Source organism: Rattus rattus, chromosome 13, assembly GCF_011064425.1.
Source record: "Rattus rattus isolate New Zealand chromosome 13, Rrattus_CSIRO_v1, whole genome shotgun sequence".
Taxonomy (NCBI): Eukaryota; Metazoa; Chordata; class Mammalia; order Rodentia; family Muridae; genus Rattus; species Rattus rattus.
The window spans coordinates 73520942-73544193 of record NC_046166.1 but is presented as its reverse complement, the minus strand read 5'-3'; the positions used below and the strand labels follow the sequence as shown (position 1 = coordinate 73544193).

Here is a 23252-nt window from a genome sequence, read left to right as displayed (position 1 = left end):
ACGCACACTCGCCTTGCTTTAAGCCAGTAGTAGGTCCTTGCAAATTGCAAAACAATGCCCTCCTGAGGCTAGAAAGTGGGTCCTTTTTATTTACACGTGTTCTTTCATTCTGTGAAGGACATAGAAGCCCTGTGCTTACAAACAAGGCACTGTACTCTATTCTACTCTCTCATCAATTTCTGTGGCTGTAGTGGGTAATCAAACATCCATGTCAGGTAACAGGCGTGAGCACGGGAGAAACACTTGTGATTATATGAGTGCAGTGTGGGATCTGACAGTGGCTTGCCCTCACCCTGTGGTCCCTACAGCTGTTGTCTGAGCTGCTACTGAAATATGGCCCCTTTGGGCTCAGTGTGGAACACACTTTCTTCAACTCTGTTTTCTCTCTTCTCTTGCAGTGCTTCAACTCTTGAAGGAGGGGGCCGACCCACACACTCTCGTTTCCTCAGGAGGGTCTTTACTCCACCTGGTAAGAGCTGACACTTGAAAGGGCCATGTGGTAACACCTTAGACAGCGACTAAATTAAGGATTCAAAAGTCAGTCCTGGATTGAGCATCCAACAGTGACCAGAAAGCAAAATCGACACATTTCAAATGGTGGGTGGAGCTAAAGAGCTCCTGAGTTTGATGTTCTGAGGGAGGGGAAGTCACTGGATCCTACCTGACCTGGGAAGGAGACGAGGGAACAAGAATGTCAAGCCTCAGCTCACTCTGCTGCTGAATCTTGTATCTAGGCCACACACACACACACACACACACACACACACACACACACACACACACACACACACACATCATGCTTGCTTCTGAATAGATCTTGATTGTCACAGTCCTCTCTGTGTTCTCACCAAATAAGGCTCTGAGCTCTCCAGGCAGGGCTCAATGAAGGAGCACAAATGAAAGACTGCTTAGGATACAGTGTTGCCCTGGCTAGTGCAGATGGAGATACTTTAGACTTAGCTGATGGAATACAAAGATTCAACAAGACCACAGCAGGAAGGAAAGGGCTATGTTGAGAGATTTCACCTCAGGCTGAGGTGGTCATTGTGATGCTCTTGAGAGTGGATAGCTTGGTCGGGTCTGGGAGACATACAGAGAAACCCAGTGTTGGGTGAAGGAGGGATCCTCACCGCTACACTCTCTTTTAGCAGAGATTACTGAGTAAATAAAAACAAAGGAACAATTGCAGGTTGCTGGAGAGAAAAAAATTACAGGGTTTCTGAATGCCTTTGGTGCTGAGAAAGGCAATTTAGCCATCGAGAATGCCAAGTGGGAACAGCCACGTGGGGAGCCCAGCCTTGGGGCATCCCACACTGGGATGCCTGATGCTCCGCAGACCTGGTCCTGATTACATCCTGTTACATTGTTGCCTTGACAGGAGGCTGCACAGTGCATGTACGTGGGATGAAAGAAAGAGCTGTAGAGACTGTTGGGCTTCCCCAGAGTTGTATTTATCTAACTCCAATATTACTCATCGAGCACCATACTCTTAAGTGCTGATTTCCTCAAGACATTTCTCTTAGATGGTCTTGGAAAATATTTAGATGGGATTAAATGTCCCAAAAGGCTAAGGTTGAAATAGATCCCGTAAAAATATTAATATTTTGGGTTGCATGTCTTTCACTTCTTTAAAACCTTGTTTTTGTAAACACATTTATCTCAGTCTTTCTGACTACCACTTCTTAAAAAAATTCCTATGGCAAACAAATGTCAGGTGTCAAAGACTGGATGATAACCTTGGAAATAGTGACCAAGGCAACCACAACTGTGCCCTCTGCTCTAGGGAGCTTGTCTCATGCTGACAACCTAGAGGGACCTTCAGAGTTAAGTCTTTGTAAGGATTATGGAGTGGAGAGTGGGATTCTGGAAGCCTTAATAAAGTGTTGTGGGTTTGTGACATTGGGTTTAGCTCATGAACTAAGAGAAGGATTGCCAGCCAGCGCTCATGGAACAGAGTGATTTCCCGATGTTCCCCCACGCTGTGCTGTGGCATTCATAAGCCACAGTCAGGCTGAAGTCAAATCCCCTGGAAATTAGAGATCTTCTTTTACTGATGGATCCATGCTAAGGAATCCATGTCAAGATGGCTGCTACAAAAATATCCAAGCCACACTGGAACACAGAAAGCTAGGGTATCGAACAGAGCATGTAACTTAATTGAGTAGATGATGGAGGTGAAGGGATGGGGAGGGAGATATTTACATAGATCATAAGATAGATAATAGATACAGATGGAAGATATTGAGGAGGATAAACAGACAGACACTAGAGAGAGGTAAAAATAGATAGACAGTGATGGGTAAAGTAGCATCTAGATAGTAGATAGATATAGGAGAGATTATTGAGAGAGGACAAACACATAGATTAAAAATAAATAGATAATAGAATAGCTATGCAGATGGTGAGATAAAAGACAATAGACGGGCAGGTGACCGATGCCTGGATGATAGATTGATAGTGGATAGATGATACAAAGATGAAGAACTGCTTAGAAAGAAGTGTAAAAATGAACAGGTAGTTCTAGGAGAGCCAACGGTGAACTCAGAACTTATCTAGGCTTTTTCTTCACCCCATGGGGCAATAATTTTCCCTGCACTGGGGAAAATCTCTCATATACTCTCATATACTTTACATGAGAGATCGTGTTTTTTGGCTAAGTTCTCTTAGGTGAGAGGCAGGGAAGGAGGGCTAAAAAGAAGACAGGAAACTCAGCAGTGGACAAGTTAAGGAGCTTGGTGACTCTGGGCCGGTGCTACGATCAGGTGACTCCACTAATAACAATAGAGAGAGAGAAGAGAGAGGGGTCACATGTATGTCTTAGAGACACTTAAGATTGATTGCTTCATGCATTGCATGCTATAAGGTAAGAGGGTTTCTGTGCAGAAGGTCATTGGCCTTGAATAAGACACCAGACCTGATCCTTGAAATGCTTAGTCTTTGAACAAGAGACACTACATTTTATATTATGTGAAGTCTGGCTGGTGAGTTAGACAGAGAGCCTGGAAACATGACACCAGGTGACAGGGCAGAGATGTGGTTCCCATTCCTGCTAAGCACTGGGGAGAGCATCTTGCTCGTTTTCTTGGCGAGGTAAAGTGTCATCACAAGCTGGCTGTGGTGATGATGATCAACATGGATTGAGGGGGAGCGGTGTTAGCTTGAGGAAAAGTCTTTCTAGGGAGCACGGGCTTTGCTAAGCAGTGATAATATTGTAAGAACGCCGCTACAGGGATGTTCAGCCCTCATAATCTTTTCAGACAAGTGTGATTAAAGGTATTTATTGCTGTCAAATTATTATTCATAGTCCTTAGAAGTGTGAATCACAAAGTACATCACTAGGGAAGGGGGAGTGTAGATTTCAGCTTTGCATCTAATTAACTTTCTTATTCTCCTTGAGAGACTGTGAAGTTCCAAAAATCCAAGTACGTTTGGCGTGGAAGTGTGAATTCCCATACTCCAAGTTAGGGATGCCTTTGTGTGCAGTGTGTGTGTGTGTGTGTGTGTGTGTGTGTGTGTGTGTGGAGAGAGAGAGAGACAGAGGGACAGAGAGACAGAGAGACAGAGAGACTGACTGGAGGCCAGCAGCAGCAGCAGGCATCAGATCCCTCGGGCTACAGTGTCCAGTGGTTGAGAATGGGCCAACATGGATGCTGGGAACTGAACTCAGGTCCAGTGCAGGAATGGTATTCAGTATCAAGTGTAGAACAATACCTGAGTCCTTCCTCCTGAGTTCTGGAAGTCATTGACCGCCATTTCTGTGGAGACTGACTGTAGCAGATAGGGGCACTGGTGACTGTCACTCCATAGCAGGGACTGTGTTCCTCACTGTGTTACCCAGTGAATGGGGGCAGAGGTGAATTGTCATCATTCTGGGAAAAGTTGAATGGTTTGTTAAGAAAAGCCTGTTCTATGCATGTCTATAAATCCTGCGTAAAGTGTATATCATGGAAAAGAAATACTATCAGTCTATTAATAGTCTTAATAAACTATGTTTTGAATCAGAAGAATAATACATGTAGATGCATATTTTAGAACCTAATCAACATATGCTTTAACCTTTGGAGTATTTGCCCCAATTTAGTTTCTCATCCCCAATATCTGTAGCCAGATTTAGCCAGGTTTTCCCACCAGTCTGACATCTGTCCCTTTCCCTAGTCTCACTGGAAATGGAGAACACAAGTTTGGCTTCACCTCTCACGTTCCAACTGTCAGTGATGTTTGCAGCTTTACTATATCTTGTGTTTCTTTTCTGTATTTCTTTCAGTGCGCTCGCTATGACAATGTCTTCATCGCAGAAGTCCTCATTGACAGGGGTGTCAATGTCAACCACCAGGATGAGGACTTTTGGGCCCCAATGCACATTGCCTGTGCCTGTGACAACCCTGACATTGTCCTGTTGCTCATATTAGTAAGTACATTAATTAATACAGTTGATATAGCGCTTGAAGACTCAATGACACATGTGTGTTTAATAATATCTCTCAAGGTATCACACTACATTTGGGAAAAGCGTGTGTCTGTGTCGTCATTCATGCCCCAAGAATATGGATACTTAGAAACTAATGTTGTCAACCCGGAACCTCCTAAAATAACTCATGTTCATGTCATGACAAATTTAGAGTTGCATGTTTAGGTACACATCAATGTTCATAGAATGGCCACATTCGTTCTCAAGAATGCATGTGCAGGCAGCCACAGTTGGACTTTTTAAAACATGTCTTGCAAGGGGATCATGAATCTGGGAAGGAGCAAAGAAGACACAGTAGAAGTTGGAAGGTGATGTGGAAATGATGCAGATACAGTAATTGTGTATGAAATACTCAACGTTGACTAATAATAACAACCACCTCTCTTCCCGTGCTTGAATACACATCACTAGGTAGACTTTCTAAGCTCAGGCAGGGTTCCGAAACTTGGTTCCCTTTCCAGCCAACATCCCACCCCTCTAGAATGCCAGAACTTCTAAAGAAGGAACAGGCAAAAGGCTAGCTTCTTCATGTGATCTCCATGGAAGGTATGTTCGGACGACTATGTAGCTATGACATTGTAGAATTGATGCTGCAGACCCTGGCAATGACAACTCTGAGCTTTGACATGACTGAGTCATGATCTCAAAAGACTCATTATGTGGACCTTTGTGAAGATCCCCAAACTTTGACCAGAGAGTCTGTGATCATGAGAAGCATTTCTTTCAGAACACCACTAAGGACTGGAAACAGCACACCTCAAGGCAAACACCAAAACAGAGTGCTGCATGTTCATAAGCAGGACATGAGAACTGATGCCTGAGGCTTCATAGTTAGGATGAGCTACAAGGCGGCAAATTCCTTAGGTCTCCCTGAGGCTCCATGAATGAGGAAATCAATGTGAGGTTTGTGTACTCTGAAGTTAAACTGCCTCTTCCAAGGAAAATCAATTGCTAGTGACATCCATCCCAGTCCTCAGAATAAATGTTTAGAAGAGTGACTCTCTAAAGAAACATCGAGTCTTCTTAACTCAGGACGGATACCACATGCCCTTGCCAGACTCAGTGCTGGCTTCCATGTGGAGTCCTCCATAGCAGTCATCTGCCTTCAATTCATGCTCCACCTCTTTGAAAGTGACCCCTGTTTATCCCTGAAACTATCAACATGATGCCTCTGTTCTTCAACCCCACACCTCGTTGTGAGTATGGATTTGCTTAAATCGTGGCCTATTTCTCCACATTCTCAGGAGAAACAATAAATAATTTTAGCTTTCCATTTAGGAAGTTAAAGAAAGATGAGCAATTTAAGCCTAAATCAAGCAGAGAAGAGTTGACTGATTTCGAGCAAGGGGTATAAGTTTGCAAGACTGAGTTTCTGTTACCAGGAGAGGGAGGGAGACAAGCTTTCCAAAGGATACAGAGGAGAATGAAAGAGACCCTTCCCAATGGCCCAGGCTGGAACAATTTGAGGAACAATCAAAGGTAGACATAATAGATTATAATGCAAGACAGGCAACAATAAATATTAATGTGCTTGTGCTTAAAAATAATAAATGGAAGTGTTTGCTGCTCTGGTTGGCATCATGGACCTGGAAGAGCAGGCTTAAAGTGTCATGCGATGGCCAACTTTATTCAGAGCATTATTTCTATTCTGAGGGTTAAGAAGAATTGCATGAGTGAGTTGTCCAATCACAAAGACAGGCCACATGTGGCCAAAAACAATTGTTTTTTTCATAGAGGCACATGAATCACAACCGCTGAATAAGTTCATTCCTATCCAGTACCCTCGGGCAGAGCAAGAAATCATGTTCTAAGAACGGTTGCATGTTTTTGAAGAAGCTGACTTCACAATGCACCTAGCTTGTTTTCTTGGATTTTTCTCATAAGCACTCAGAATTTCTCTTGGATGACTGCATTCTCAGACTGTGTTCCAACAGGAGACAATGCGTAGATCTACTGTGCAGATGAATGGCGAAAGATTCTTATGGATCATCTACTCTCAAGTAGCTGGAACATACCATTTCCCTCAGACACTGTGGTGTTCCCAGTGGATTTGTTCTGAAGCTGACAGTGTGGAAAGAAAGGAAGGATGGCTGATCATCACAGGACCTGACCTGAGCTCCCTCAGACAGGGAATTACGGCCCAACTCCACCGTGATGAGATGTGTCTGCTTCAGGCAGCCTTGGTCTGATGAAAATGGCAGTCTACATCCCTGGTGGTCTACCATGACACGGAAACCCAGAGACATGAGTAGTTTTCATGTGATTCCCACTCAAGGGCCATTGTACATAACCTGCAGTAGTGTGCCTCTCTTCTGCAAGTTCGTAAAAAAATCAGTGCAAATCTGAGAAATTCTCACAGTTAAAAGGAAGCTAGGGACAACTACAGTGTAGTCTCTATGGCAGCTCTTGGTGTGGACTAAAGGCAGGCTGCAACTTGGAGAGGATCACAGTAACTTAAAAATATTATAACTCATTTTTCTGTCATGTTCTTTTAAAAACTGCTTCCTTTGAAATGAACTATGCCAGGCTTCCCTGTATAAAAGATCACCTCCTAAACTGTGCGTCAGGTGCATTTGTCAGTGGACAAATTCGTACAAGGGCTGTAGTCAATTTCATGGTGCAGTTACAAAGATGGGATTACTTAGAGTTTGGGGTAACTGTGTAAACGTGAATGTCATTGCCATTCTTAATGGCAGAAATGGCCAGGGGGAATTAGCTAAGCCACACTGTTCTTGACTCTTAGAGAGTTTAATGCTGATGTGAGGTTGGAGGTTCTAGTTTAACTTTCAAAGAATGTGTGACCTAAAGATATGGAGGAAAATCTCTTTGTATGACAGAAACATTAAATGTGTGGCTAAGTTGCTGTGTAAGACACGATAGATATGTTTGTGTGTATGAGTGTATGTGTATATGTGTGTGTGAGTGTATGTGTATGTGTGTGTATGTATGTGATTCATGTGTGAGTATGTGTGTATGTGCGTGAGTGTGTGTGAGTGTATGTGTATGCGTGTGTATGGTGCATATTAGTGTGTGTGGTATGTGTGTATGAGTGTGTGTATGAGTATCTGTAGGTGTGTGTATGTATGTGTGTGAGTGTGTGTGGTGCATGCTAATATGTGTGGTATGTGTGTATGAGTGTGTGTGTGAGAGAGAGTGTGTGTGTGAGTGAGTGTGTGTGCAGTGCATGTTAGTGTGTGTGGTATGTGTGTATGTATGTGTGAGTGTGTGTGTAGGTGTGTGTATGTGTATGTGAGTATCTGGGTATGTATGTGAGTGTGTGTGTATGTGTAGGTGTGTTGTGTGAGTGTGTGTGTGTATGTGTGTGAGTGAGAGAGAGTGTGTGTGTTTGAGAACCAGGGTTTGAATTCTTTAATGACTCTCTCACACCATGTGAAGTGTCAGAGAAGTTGAGTCCCTGTGCTCACCAGCAGCCTCTAAGTTGACTTGGTTTCCTGTGTCCTGTACTTATCATTACTCCGTATTTCCAAAGATTTGTGATATTCTTTCTTAAAATATGCATAATTTATCTTCTAAATTAAAATATAATTATCATTTTTCATTGCTTTACTCCCTCTGACCTCTCCCATGTACCTTTCTTGATACCCTTTCACACGCTTTCTTTTTTTTTTTTTTTTTCGGAGCTGGGGACCGAACCCAGGGCCTTGCGCTTGCTAGACAAGCGCTCTACCACTGAGCTAAATCCCCAACCCTTGATACCCCTTCAAATTCATGGTCTCTTTTTCCTAAATTAAAAGTTATTCATATTACTTATATCATGCATGCATAAACATACAGATACAACCAGGTGGGTCTTTTTAGTTTGCTTGCATTATATAATTTCAGGGCTGACCACATGATAACCATCAGAGGGCTCTTCCTGGGGAGGGCCACTTCTCCCATCTCCACATTCCTTAGTTAACTGTGCTTCTTTGTCTAGGGGCGGGGCCCCATGAGCTCTCTTCCATTCTTGTTAACATGTCCACCGATGCTCTCTTTGCTCAGGTCTTGTTTGGGCAGCCATATTGTTGAGGTATCATTGGCGAAGTCACTTCTAGAGGATACAATCTCTTGGTAGACTTTCTGGTCCTCTTCCTCATAAGACAGTTCCACTCCCTCTTCAGCAACATCCATGAGCATTAGGTACACAGCTTGAGCTGTAGACATGCACTTGGACTGGCACCCAAGAGAGTTGTTCTCTGCGTTCTCTGTGTTCTCTGCCTTCTCTGCATTTGGACCCATTGTGTTTTCTGTGGTAGGTCCCGTTGGGGAATCTCTAACATTATTTTCTTTTCTTTACAGATTTATTTAATTATTTTATGTAGATGAGTACACTATAGTTGTCTTCGGACACAGCAGAAGGCATCAGATCTCATTACAGATGGTTGTGGGCCACCATGTGGTTGCTGGGAATTGAACTCATGACCTCTGTAAGAGCAGTCAGCACTCTTAACCACTGAGCCATCTCTCCAGCCCCTCTAATATTCTTAATGCTGTCCTTTTAATCATATTTTCTCATAATAAAAATTATTTTAAAATACAAAAGCATAAATTCAAACATGAGCATCATGAAATTTGTAATTTACATAGTTAAATCATGGAATTGATTCATGTGAATATTGAGAACAACTCAGAAGCATTCGAGAGAAAAGAGGGAAAGTTGCCCCAGCCTATACCTGACGCTAGCTAATTTTTAAAGTGTCATTTGTGTCAACAAAGTACAACTGTATTTATAATATATGTATATATATATATATTACAAATATATATAAACATACATACAGATGTATTTCATTTCTAAGGTACTTTTTGTTAGGTGTTTTTGTTTTTCTAACTGTAAGAACTATTACTTCAGAAGCATTGCAGACAAAAAAAAATGAATGAAAGAGAGATAAGACAGACTGACTGACTGACAAAAGAAAGTTCACCTACACTCCTACCTGTCAAAAAACCCACTTCCAGTTTTCTTTCTTTGTGTGTGTATCTATTGTCTATATGTGTCTATGTATGTGTGCATAATGTACATGTATCTATTGGAGGCACATGCATGTCTATGTGTAGGTAAGTGTGTATATGAATATGCATGTGCATTCATGTACATGCACACATGTATATGTATGTGTGTGTGAGTATCCATGTGCTTGTGTAGAGCACACCCCTAATATTTGGACTCATACTATGTTCACATTGCACCGTTTCCATATAAGTCTGTGCATGTGTGTGGGTGTACATGCCTTTATGTGCATTTATGTTGGGCACACATTCAATGCTTAGATTTATGCAGGTGCATATTGTTTATCTTTTCACAGAGTTTCCTGAGTGTTTTCCACATTTTAAAACATCCCAAGCATGAATTCAGTGGTGCACGGTTTCCATATTTAGGTGCTACAATATTTTAGGAATGCTTTTTTGGCAACTTGGTTTCCACTTCCTCGTACTCAGAGATGATTATCACTTCATAATTTAAGAAGTCTGCGTTTCCAGTGAAATGTAGGATCTCTGCACCAGGAGCAAAATAGAATAAGAGCAGCAGGCGTCTGAACTGAAGAAGGCATTGACAAATCTCTGTCAATCCTGGAGCCATTTGAGTCCGATACCTTTAGGCTTTTGGTTAAAGCATTCCCCATACCTCCCACTCTGAGATGTAACTGGTCTGTTTCTCTGAAGTGTTTCTAGTATTGCGATCTTGGGAAGGGAAAATCACACATCTAGAACCGTGACTGAGAAAAGCTGTGTGCCGCTGTGACAATGATCCCTCTTGAACCCAGTGTGAAGTCAATTCACCTGAGAGTCCTCCCATAAAGGGACATGCCATACAATGTCTGCATTTGGTCTCATGGTTGTAACTCAAGGATAGATTTCATATGATGAAATGTCCACTCACGTGTTTCCCTGGCGTGGGTTTGCGACTCTCGTTGGCATGCACCTTCTGTGTTGGTGACACTGTGGTGGATACAGAAACACCAAGGAACATAAACAAAAGAGTGACCCTCTGTCGGTGACTTGAAGTGGAATGTATATGGCTGCAAGGAAAGATGCAATTGTGAAGTCGTAAACAGGGAACCTCGTTCCCAGGAAGGCGGGGCTCACAGGCTAGGAGAATACGCCAAGTGCATCGGTGCTGTGAGAGTCGGGGGAGAGGGCTTTAGTTGGAAGGCAGAGCAGCACACATCTGAATGGTGGCACACATCTGAGTGGTGTCATAGGTTAGAGAATAAATACCAGGATAATCAACAGACGTCTTTGAATTCAGCAATAGCACTGTTGGTGGAAGTTGCAGCACTAAAAGAATCCAGAGTTTTAAACTCATCCTGAGTTAGTGGCGTGGCTGCTGTAGAAGCTCAGAGGAAATCCAATTAACACCCAGACCAACAGGAGGCTGAGTGATGGGAGGAGGAGTCTGAACTGGAACAGTGGTGCCCGATATTCAAGGGGACACAAGGCTTTGTCCAGACCCTCGGGGAGTTGAGGGTGTGGAACGCAAAGATGGGATAAATGTTCAGTTGTGAATCAGGCAAATGAGACCTGAAGAGGGTTCTAGGTCAGAGCAGGTGGAAAAGGGGGCGGGGTGTTGACAGCGTGTGTAAGTAGCCATGCTTGGAACCCAGCCTGGAAACCTACAAGGAGTTTTGAGCAAGGGTTATCAGGGAACATAGCTAGGTAGCAGTGTGGAAGAGATTTGCCTGGAGACAGAGGAAGGGGATGGTGGGGCCCAGTAGTTGCTGTTAACATTACAGGGATATGGGGCTAGGAAGGCAGCTCAGGTGATACAGTGCTTGTTGCTCGAGAGGACCCGAGCTCAAGCCCAGCGCCCACATGAAAAGCCAGATACAAGAGGAGTCTTGCAATCCAGAGCTGGGGAGACAGAAGTAGCTGACACAGCCTACTCTCCTTGGTGGGTTCCAGAAAATTAAGAGAGACCCAGCCTCACAACAGAAGCAACAAGTAGAAAACAGAGAACGACTGAACAATGACAGTCTGAGGTTATTGTTTGATCTCTAAACAAGTTACTTGTGTACGCGCGAGCGCACACACACACACACACACACACACACGCATATAAGCACCATAGGCATGTGCATAAAGGTACACATGTGCATATATACAAACACCATGTCCAAGTAATTAACCAAGTAATTCAAGGATTCATATGACATGTTGAAAGACTGTGTTCCCTAAAACTGAGTAGTAAAATCCTACTACTCAAAATAATGGGGTACAGATATAGGAATTTAGGCCAATGCTTAGGTCAAGAGGCCCCAGGATTAAGAGTCTGAATAAGAAGGTTGCTGGTAGGTGGGTAGGTAGATAGGTAGGTAGCTAGCTAGGTAGGTTGATAAGTAGCTAGCTAGCTAGGTAGGTAGGTAGGTAGGTAGGTAGGTAGGTAGGTAGGTGGGTGGGTGGGTAGGTAGGTAGGTAGGTAGGTAGGTAGGTAGGTAGGTAGGTGTAGGTAGCCAGCCTCTTCCAACTTATAAGGACACATCTGTAAGCCTCACCAGGTGTGGTCTCTGCCTGTGCTTTGGTCTTGGAACAGTCTCCAGACAGTGAGATTCAGCCATTTCCCATCCCGTGTGACAGGGCAGATTCATACATAGGGGATTGGGGGCAGGGGGGCGCTGTTGCTGGTGCAAGCAGTTCTCAGCCTTTCATTGCCTCTGAGTTGGTGATGAGAGGCCAGCCAATGTTTGTTCTCCACGGGGACCCTGTGGAGAGGGTGCTCAGTAGAACATGCCTCATAACCAGTGGCTTTCCTGGAAGCAGATGGAGAAGTGAGTCTGACTTCTATCCTCAGAGGAGCAGACCTGGGCCCCACTCACTCCCACACATGGACAGTGGTGCTCTCTACTCCGTACAGAACTCACCCCAGGCTCCTGGGCAGGACGCCTACTAATAAACCAAGCTGTGTGGAGTCGGTCACTCGTTTACATTGAAGTCCACAGAAACATTCTCTGTGAAAGCATTCTCGGAGGACATGACACAGTATCAGAACATTGTTTAGAGGAAGTCATTGTGTGGAGCTCAGAGGTGTGAGACCCAGCGCACTGCATATTCCTCATCTTAGTGTGATATCCTCTCCTCATTCAGGAGTTTGACATCCTTATTCCTTTTCATATATATATATATATATATATATATATATATATATATATATATATATATTTCCACTGCCACATTTGGGTATTTTAATATTAATAGAAATATGGTACGGGTAATTTATATGTTAGCTGTTTTATCATGTTCCACAGAGACTTGATGAAACCTGCTCCTTATTAAATTATTTAATTTGGAAAGTCTGAGCCAGGCCTTGCCAAGTGAAATCCCTGTGGCAGATTTTACAGACTCTCTCCCCTGAATCAATACAGCGATATCCAAACCTTCAGAAGAGTTCTGCTGTCTGGGCTGAAGAAGTCTGTCTCAGAACTCTGTGTGAAAGTAAGCACAGTACCAGTGGCCTTTTGTGGATGTGGGGGAATTTCTACTCCACAGAATACATTCACAGACTCACATGCAGACACACACATGCAAATATAAACAAACATATACAGACCTTCACACATGTACATACACACAAGCACATGCATGTACACACACAAACACAGGCACACATACAGAGACATATGTACACACACACACACACACACACACACACACACACACACACACACCACTGTTGTATGGTCTGCCTTTCCATATCTTGAATGTCCTGTCTTGATCACATGTCAGTCTGTTATGTTAGTTAAATCCTAGGCCGGTCATAACACAACTCAGGAAGAAAGAAAGCATGTTGCATAAAGGAACCAGGGTTGGCAACATTTGAGAAATGCAAAGAGAGTTCAACTCACAGGGAACATACGCAAAAGCAGAGTATTGTAGTGTTAGGAGACGCATCTTTGTCTTTGGATTCTTTCATGTTACAACTGAAGACTTTCTCTTTATTAAAAGACTTATTTCTTCTTATGTATACAGTGTTCTGCCTGCGTGTGCGCCTGCAGGCCAGAAAAGGGCACCAGATATCATTACAGATGGTTGTGAGCCACCAGGTGGTTGCTGGGAATTGAACTCAGGACCTCTGGAAGAGCAGTCAGTGCTCTTAACCTCTGAGCCATCTCTCGAGCACAACTGAAAATGTTCATAAAGTCTTTGAAAGGTTAAGTGCCATGAGTCAGGTGGAAATATGCACGTTATAAAACACATGGAGTAAGTATATATTTTAGCATCAAAAAGCCAATGAAAAAGTAAATGGTATCAACTAAAATAAGTTATCATCAAGCATTTTCTGTCAGCCAGGAAGAAGCAGGTATATAATAAATCTATATCGAGTTTATACCAGAAACAGAAGTGAGGAGCTGCTGGATAATATCCTTAGCGTGACTATCCAGTTGATGGCAGAAGTGAAGACAGACTTTCAAGGAAACATAAGGCAAAGTCAAAGTGTCTGTGAGATCGCCTGGTGCAGTCGTCCTCAAAGACGGAGCTATCTAATGGCTCTGGGTACAGCCTGGCTTGCTGGCTCAGCCCCAGCCTGGTTTTCAGAATCAGCCCTGTAGTTACCTCCTCAGTTCCGCAGCATTCCTAAGGGCTGCCCCATCCACAGTGAGACTGTGCCCACCTGCGTGTGATCACTAAACCAGTTGACACAGGCAGTGCTACAGAGGAGGGCATCTCCAGGCTAAGACTGTTCCACTGACGCCTTTACAGACCGTGCCATTGACGACTCAGACCTGCCCAGAGCATGGGGACAAGGTGGCTTCTATCATACCCTAGTGGCTCCCACATCACTGATAGACTAAACAAGGCTATCAGGTATACCTGGCCAGGGAGGACTTTAACCTCCCAGCACACTGGACCATGCAATGTAGTTCAAAGCTGATGCAGCAAGGATGCTTGTGGGAGTGTAAAGGGCTCTCGATCGATGAGAGCGTTTTCTCTGATCATCTGGGCAGAGGTTAATAGGGGGAAACATAAATTGTAATCAAACACTGGAGAACTTCATTCAGGGAAGAGGTACAGAGGCAGCAGGGCTGAAAGCCTCCGTAGCTCCAGAGGCACCATAGGGCCATCCCCGAGAGCGGACGGCCTCCTTTCAAGGTGAGAACAGGCGTAACTTTAGTTCTGTCATTCCACAGTTCACACCAGGAGGATGTCAGGAGGGAGGCTATCTCCAGGCTCTGATGTTTGGCTGCTGCACATCGCTGAGCCCCATTTCCTCATACTAATGCCCAATGCCCAACAGTGCCGTTTCATAATGTAACTAAACCGTTGTGGTAAAGCCTACATGTTGTCTTTAATTTCACCTCATCCCAAAGTGAGTTTGGGGCATACAGGTGAGCTCAGAATTTGAAACCCGGCAGAAAGTTATTTAAATTGTTCCAGAGAAAGCTGGGGCTCCTGGGCCAGCCGGGGTAACTTAACAAACCCTGTCACATGCTAAGAGTTAAATAAAGGTGGTTGATGTGCAGTTGGTAAAGCATTTACCTAATGGGGAAAGGGCGCAGGTTTAGTCCCCAAAACTCAAAAGTAAATAAGTAAATGAAAAATAAAAAGACGTAACGTTCTTTATTGAAACTGCTTCAAGTTGGACACTGTGGTCCCTTCAGAGTCTGACAGAACCTGGGAAATAAGGTTTCTTACCATGGGTCATCCTGTGTGCTACACTGATTCGTTTAAGTATGTAGTACACTGAAGCATTTCTACAAATGATCTGCATGCCGTCCAATATCAGAGCTTTTGGCTGTGAGTGACTAAATACAGGGCGCTCTGAGGCCGAAACACAGGTCCTGCTCTTCCTGGGCTAGGCACGCATCTCTGGGTCACCACATGCAGGAAGACATCCGAGACCTGCCCTGCCCTGTAGACCATCACACGCAACCTGGGACACTTCATGAAATTAAAAGAAGGTAGTCCCTGAGTGATAGCCCTGGGAGTGAGGGGGACAGAGATGGCAAGTTTAAACATGGCATCACAGTCTTGTTCATGGCCTCACTTTTGCTTTCAAGAGGGGTGGGGTTTAAGAACGTTTCCATGTCCATGATTTAAGGAAGATGGCTCAGTATATAAAGGAACTTACCACCAAGCCTTAATGACCTGAGTTTGATCCCCAAGAGCCCTCCTGATGGACGGAGGAAACTAAATACCACCAGTTGTCTTCTGATTTAAACATACACACAGAGACACAGACAGACAGACAGACAGACACACACACACACACACACACACTGAGGCGTGTATGTGTGCCCCAAGAAGTAAATGTTTAATTATATATATATATATATATATATAAAATATATATTTCATATGTATATGTATTTGTATATGTATAGACACAGCAGATAATCTGTATGTGAAGGGCCATGCGTTTCTAGTAGGTCATGTTAAACACTGGGGTTCCTGGAGACTCTGCCCCCCCAACCCCGGAGAAGCTCAGGAGCAGCTGGCAGTGGAACTGAGACAGAGAGACTCATATTTGCATGTGAAGGCAACAGAAGCCAGCAGGAAATCAGATCAACCCAGGAAATGTGGACCCTAAAAATGGAAAGAGCATTTGAAAAGTAAGCCAATTATAAACTATCTTTGGGGAAGCAGTAGGCTGCAAAGACAGAGAAAGGCAGCCAGGTTTGCAAGGAAACCCAGGGGCTTGTGCTGTCCTGAAGGCGGGGGAGGGGGAGTGCCTTGAAAACCTCCTGGGCAATGTGAAGGTTCTATTCCTGGTTAGCCAGTCAGGCGTGCTAGGCAAAAATGGAGAAAACTGCAAACCACACCCATCTCTTCTGCAAGGGTAGAGACCAAATTAAACTTGTGGTTTCTTTTACATCATGTATGTTAAGGGTGCTGGCACCTTAAGACGGTAGGGAGAAATCACATGTTCAGGTCGTTAGTGCAGCACATTGAGAGACAGAAAACGTCAACTTCCCAAACCTTGAGTTTGTTTGTAAATCTGGAAAAGGCCTTATTTTCTCAGGGCAGGTATGGACTCTTTGGATCAGCCAGACATGCATTTAACAAAGGCTGCTTTCAGACAATAATTAAATGAATGATTAATGAGTTAGGGGTACTGGCTGGTTTCATGCAAGGCTTTGTTGAATAAACACTAGCCAAGCATCTACGTGGGTTGCACACAAAGCTTCCCTGGGAGGGCATGCCTGGCTTACTAGGGTGGGCAGCATAGGTGACATGAGACTGAGCTGCATTTCCTGCACGGCACGGCTCCCCACTGCCTTCCCCCGTGACCCTTTCCCTGGCCTTTTCTCAGAAACACATTCTTAATAGGTTTTCTTGTAAAACTATTTCTTCTAATTGGATAGCCGACCTTTAATTATATTCTGACTATTAATTGATTCAAATGCCACTCGAGCCAGCTCCCGAGATAACCGTTAATGTGTCTAAATCCCTTCTCACCTTCGCATTTAACGGACACGAGACTTGGTAGGGGCGTGTCAGAGGGGCTCTGGGCCTTCACCTCGAAAGATAGTTTTGTTCCTTATTTATTTTCATAAGACATGGCCTATTGAAATTCGACGCATTTGTTGGAGAAAGGTGGTAACATCCACCCAAATGCAAGGGATACAGTTTTAAATGATGAATGGCTGTGTCACAGGGAGATGACCGTCGAGTACTATGATAGTCTTTGTGTGCCTGCGCCCCTACCCCCAGGATATGGAGAGAAATCATCAAATCTATATACCTTGTTGTACGTCTTCAGAGATGTAGGCTTCTTGTTCACTTCATGATTAGGCGGAAGTTTTGATTTTGATTGCTTGTTTGTTTGAAGTAGACTTATTTCTTTATGCTCTCAATCTGAGTGTCCCCTCCTTCTCTCCCTCCAGTCCCTTCCCCTCAGAAAAGAACAGGCCTCCTGAGATATCCATCGAATACCACCATATAAGAGGTTACAATCAAACTAGCCCCAAACCCTCATGTCGAGGATGGATGAAGCAACCCAGTCGGAGGGAAAATGGTCCCAAAAGCAATGGAAGAGTCACAGACAGCCTCACCCCCACTGATAAGATTCCCCACAAGAACTCCAAGCTACACAACCATAGCTTATACATAAATGACCTGACCTACCTCAGTCCTACACAGGCTCTGTGGTTGCTGCTTCAGCCTCTGTGAGCTCCTGTGAGCAGGTTGTTTTCCTAACCCCTGGAAACCCTTCTGTAGCCCAGGCTATGATTTCCAGGCATATGAACTTCTTGAGGCCTAACAGGAACTTAAACTTCAGGTTTATTAAGGGTGAGGGTATGACCAATGTCCTTTCCCTTTCTGGTTCCATCTACCCCCACAGAATGACTGCAGTCTCCTCCCTCAGAGCCCTTGGGGCTCTGCTCTCTCAGTGAGATCTGAAATAAAACATCCTCACTCAAGGGCTTCAGGTGAGGAGTGAAGGTCAAGTGTGTCCTCACTTAGTCTCCTTACTTCTGCATCCCTGAGAAGTTCCTTCAGTAGCATGGTTTTTACTAGTAGGCAGTTTTGTCATGTACGTACCATTACCTAAGCTACACACGTTTCTTATGGATTGTTTTATTATTATGTCATATCTCATCATCATACATAATTCCTCTCTGCTATCAATATGACAGAACAGCTTCCCAAAGCAACTTCAGGGAGGCAGGATTTATTTTGGCTAATGGTTTGAAGGGGTAGAGTCCATCATAGTTCAGGGCCCAAAGGGAGCACTCAAAGCCCCTGCAGATGGCTCAGGTGCTTATGCTGGGGGTAAGTCTATAATGAACATCCTCTGGGCTTCAGGGGTGGGCATGACCTCCTTCCTTTTTCTTTCCCTTTCCATTCAGGCACATCAGTGGTTCTCCTCTAACTTTCGTTCCTGTTTATAACGTGATTCATCCTCCAGTTTTTATATTCATCTTTGCTAGATACCTATGCTCATGCTGGCCATATTGAGTTTTCTTCTTTGATCTGGGATATCAGGTGGAGACCTCCGTCCTCACGGCCGGTGGGAACACCCTCCCTTTACTGCTGCAGCAAACCGTCACTCTGAGCATTTGGAGCCGTCCTTAGGGTGACTGGCTGTACCCACCACTCACACCCAATCCCTTAGAATCCCGAGGATTGTTTTCCTTCTTCTTGCCCACGTTGCTGTGGAATGCACCATGGCAATAAGGGTACAAGTAAATATTTATGTCTCCCCAAGTAGTAACCAGTGACCTAAGGAGGTTTCACAGGGGGAGCCGTAAAACCCTGTTCCAATATAACTCAACTGCTATAAAATTTTCAAACGGCTGTAATAAGGGCTCTTAATTTTTATTGCCGTAAAAATTTGTAAGTGTTAAATTCCCAGAGCACATTTTAATCATAATAAAAGTTCAGTGCAACGGCTCCTTAATGAATAAGGGGGCCACCCAACTCTATTACGAGCTGTACTATCTGCCAAAAACTCTTGAATCCAAAGGAAAATTACATGCTTCTAATTTTCTCTCTTCCTAACTAATGGGAGTCGCGGGCAATAGTTGCTAGAAATGAAAGATGCAGGTCCATGATGCTTTGGGGCCTCAGAGATTGCTGTAGAGTGAACCAAGGGTCAGGGTTGTGGCCAGCCCCAGGTCAGAGGGTCCTACCTCCCCAGCCTGGTCACAGCAGTCTCCAGACAGAACTGACTGCTGGCTTCAGTATTGAAGATTCTGATTGTAGCCACCTCCTCATAGCCTGGGGCTCTGGCATTTCGCTGAGCCTGTCTGAATAGGAGATGATCCCAGAAGAGGGAGGCTTGGGGAAGGAACCTCAGGTTTCCATTTAATTATTCAAGAACAATTTTGGGGGGTGGGGTGCTGGAGAGATGGTTTAGAGCCCTGACTGCTCTTGCAGAAGATGCAGATTCAGTTCTCAGCTCCTACAGGGCAGCTCACAGCCACCTGTCACTCTGGTCCCAGGGGAGCTAATGTCCTCATCTGTGCAGAGATGTCACGTTTACAGCATAGCAGAGATCTATCAACGGCAGAAACCACAACGATGACTGTTATCATGAAAGGGCTTGGACAGATGTTTGTGAACCACATACAGATGGCCACAGTACACTTTCACAGGGTTAAAACCAAGCCTGGCCGTGCTCACCTTCAGGACAGCTTTAGTCCCAGTACTCTGTGAGGTGGAGGCCTGCCTGATTTACACAGTGAGCTCCAGGCTGGCCAGAGTCACATGATAGACCTTGTGTTCAAAACAAAGAGGAGGAGGAAGAGGAGGAAAGGAGGGAAACAAAGAAAGGCAAAGGAAGGAAGGAAGGAAGGAAGGAAGGAAGGAAGGAAGGAAAGAAAGAAAGAAAGAAAGAAAGAAAGAAAGAAAGAAAGAAAGAAAGAAAGAAGGAAAGAAAAAAACAAAAGATACACACAGAGGGAGAAAGGGAGAGAGAGGGAGGGAGGGAGGGGGAGGGAAGGAGGGAGGGAGAGAGAGAGAGAGAGAGAGAGAGAGAGAGAGAGAGAGAGAGAGAGAGAGATTGATTAGTAGGCACTAGAGAATAATAAATCCCCCCTTCTACCAGAATGCTATGGCAGAGCAACTGTGGAGGAAAATGAGATCCTTCAGGCAGAAGGCTGGAATCCAAGTGGTGCAGGATGACCCTTGTGGGCATTCAGGCTTGAGATAGAAGGTACAGAGCAGTTGGGGGGAAGTGGGATTGTTTGAGGGGCAATGAGGATCTCTATGTGACTGTAATGGAACCAGACAGTTCGTGGAGTGAAGTCATGGAATAGTTCACGAAGCAGGCACACTCAGGTCTGAAGCGAATGCCACAGGCACCCGAAGGATGCTGGATGGCAGATATAAAAGCTCACGCCAGGGGTGGGAACCTCTTGTCTGGAGACAAAGACTAGAGTACAAGACTATGATTTATAAGGTTGGTGAACGGAATACGTGGGTGTGTGAAGATAGGAGTCTTTAGTGACTTTTGCATTGGGGGTGTGGTAGGATTTAGTTACTGTCCAATGACACAAGAGGGAGAGCGTTTGCAATTATCGATTAGGCTGGAAGCAGGGCCATGAAAGGGGAGACCTGCTATCTTCACAAAGTATGTGTGCTCAGAAAAATGTCTGTGTGCACCGAAAGAAACAGAAGACATTGGACCCCTGCTGTCCAGCTCTGAGTAGAGGGACTGCAAACTTATTTTATTTGTACTGTTTCTGATGGTTAATTCGATGACTTAAGAATCGGTTTCCATAAAAACCGTTGTTTTCTTTAAAAAAAAAAATTATTTATCTTTACCTAAATGAGGAGCCCAGAAGAGGTTGGCAGATTCCCCAGAGATAAAATTCCAGGTACTTGTCAGTCTCCCTGCAGGGCTGCTGGGGACCAAACTCTGGTCCTCTGTAACTGCAGCAGCAGCTGTTACGTCTTGACTGAGACAAGAGACAAGATGGCCGAGACATCTTGACAAGTCCTGAAGTCAAATTTTCAAAGTGATCCATTTTCTAACTTCTCTTCAACCTACTAGGTGTCCTAACGTGGATGGTTCTAGGCCAGGAAAACATGAGCCCTTTTGAAAATTCAGTGCAGCTTCATGCAGGAACCTTTCTTCGCTTCCCATTGTGACCTTGGTGAAGCTCAGGATAATGCCTGACTCGGGTCTTATCTGCTCCTCTGGTACTGTGCTAACAATCCCATCTCCCCGCTCAGTGACATCTAGATGTTCTCATCTGAAGAGCATTTCAAAGTTTGCGCTTTACATGCTGGCCTGTGATCTATTATAAATGAAATTCTGCGGAGAAAGATGTGTCTGCTATAACGTTATATGAAAGAATCTAAGGCAAGTTATCCCTAGGAAGAGAACTTTAATGGGAGAAGTACCATCAAGACTACAGGCGGGCATGGTGGGGGCCCTGAAGGGAAAAGAATCCACCAATTCCAGAGAATAAATCAATGTTTCTGACAGTGGTGCTTTAAAGGGGGTAAGTGCTGTACGAGATGACCTAGTGTGTGTACTAAAAGTCACAAGGCACTGATCTTAGTAAGGTGGGAATTTAAAGTTGTCATCGGTCTGTGCAGCAGGGAGCAAGGCACAGACATGCAAGGCCCCTGATAGCTGCAGGCTCAAAGAATTTCTCTGGGGGAAAGACCACAGGATAGTGTGGCCCGCTGTGGGGGAGGAGCGGAGGTGAGCCTGTGCTCTGATTCTTTTTCACACTGATCACCTTCCCCAGCACCAATTGCTGACAGCCTCACTCTCTACTGTACCGTGTGGCCTTTATTTCTATTGTGAGGCCCCTCTGTCTGTATTTATGCAGCTCTGTCTCTGCCTTCTGTCCTCAACTATTGATCTGTGCATTTTGTCCCAGCAACACCACACATCTCAATTACGGTGCTTGACAATGAGTCTTCTGGTTGGATGAAGTCAGCCTTCCGACATTTTCTCCTTCCATTTTGTGTCGGATCTTGTAGGGTTCTTTCTGACTCTGTAAAACTTTGCCACCAGCTTGTTGGTGTCAATTTCTATTTTATTGATTCTGCAAGGCACATCGAGAACAACTGTCCTCTTGGTGTTCCTACCCACCGCCATGGGCTACTTCCCCAACCGGGCATTAGAAGGGACTTCTTGGGAGCCTTCCGTCTCTCCTTGTCTCGTAAGCAGTTTGTTAGGTTCATGATCTAACTAATTCTTACCCCAGGGTTCCAATAGCAATGGTAGAGCATTCTCTATGTTTAGCCCTCATGTTTGCAGAATGGAGAAACAAAGAAAAGTTGTTATTTTCACACGGTCCTTCTGTCCTGAGACCTAGATATTCACAGGGGATGAGAAGCAGGCTTCTTTTTGTTTTGGTTTTGAGACTCCCTCTATGTAAAAATTTGTTTCATTTGTGAGCACATACTGTTTTGTTTCTCTTTCACAGGCTGTATACCTTTTATCTCCGTTTTCTGTCAGATTCCATTAACTAAGGCATCGTGTGGAATTTGGGGAAAGGCTAGCAGGAGCAGACACCTTGTCGCATGCCTGATGTTACTGTGGAATTTTTACTCTCTGACCACTTAGTACAGTGTTAGCTGTCAAAATGCTCCCTGAAAAACACAAGTCACACTGTATGGTTTTCCATAAACAGATGCTGAATTGTACCAAAGGCTTCATTAACATCCACTCATATGGGCATGTGCTTTTGTGGCTTTTCAGCATGCGAGGGTGAGATATTCCACTATTGATTTTCAAATGCTGAACCTCTGGCCAGGTTAAGACAAAGATACTAATTATTATTTAACAGTTTTTAAATTTATGTGTGTCTTAGTTAGGGTTTTACGGTTTTGAACAGATGCCATGACCAAGGCAAGTCTTATAAGGACAACACTTAACTGGGGCTGGCTTACAGGCTCAGAGGTTCAGCCCATTACCAACAAGATGCGAGCATGGCATTGTCCAGGCAGGCATGGTGCAGAAAGAGCTGAGAGTTCTACATCTTCATCTGAAGGCTGCTAGCAGAATACTGGCTTCTAGGCAGCCAGGATGACGGTCTTATAGCCCACACCAACAGTGACACATCTACTCCAACACGGCCATCACAGTGTATATGTGTGTGTGCCTACATAAGTTTATATGAACTTTGTGTACACAAGTATGTGACCCAAAACATGCCTGGTTCACTCAGGAGATGGGAGAGGCAAGAAGGTGTCCTTCTTAAAAGCAGAGAAAGCAGGGCCATACCAACAGCTCAATGAAACCCTACTTGGTGTGTGATTAATTTTATGCACTGTTTGGTTAATTTGCTAGTATTTTCTTGAGGATTTGTCCCCTGAATTAATGAGAGTCTGTAGTTTTAAGCCTTCATTCATCTTTGACATGGGGTAACACAGGCCCGAT

General features: G+C 44.3%; 1 protein-coding gene across 1 annotated transcript in view; it reads left to right on the top strand.

The window, feature by feature from the left end:
- The window catches only part of Myo16 (myosin XVI), a 382886-nt gene that overhangs the window by 66255 nt on the left and 293379 nt on the right, over positions 1-23252 (top strand). The window contains 2 exon segments of the mRNA XM_032918632.1: positions 399-469; positions 4265-4408. Coding sequence (XP_032774523.1) covers positions 399-469; positions 4265-4408 — 215 coding nt within the window.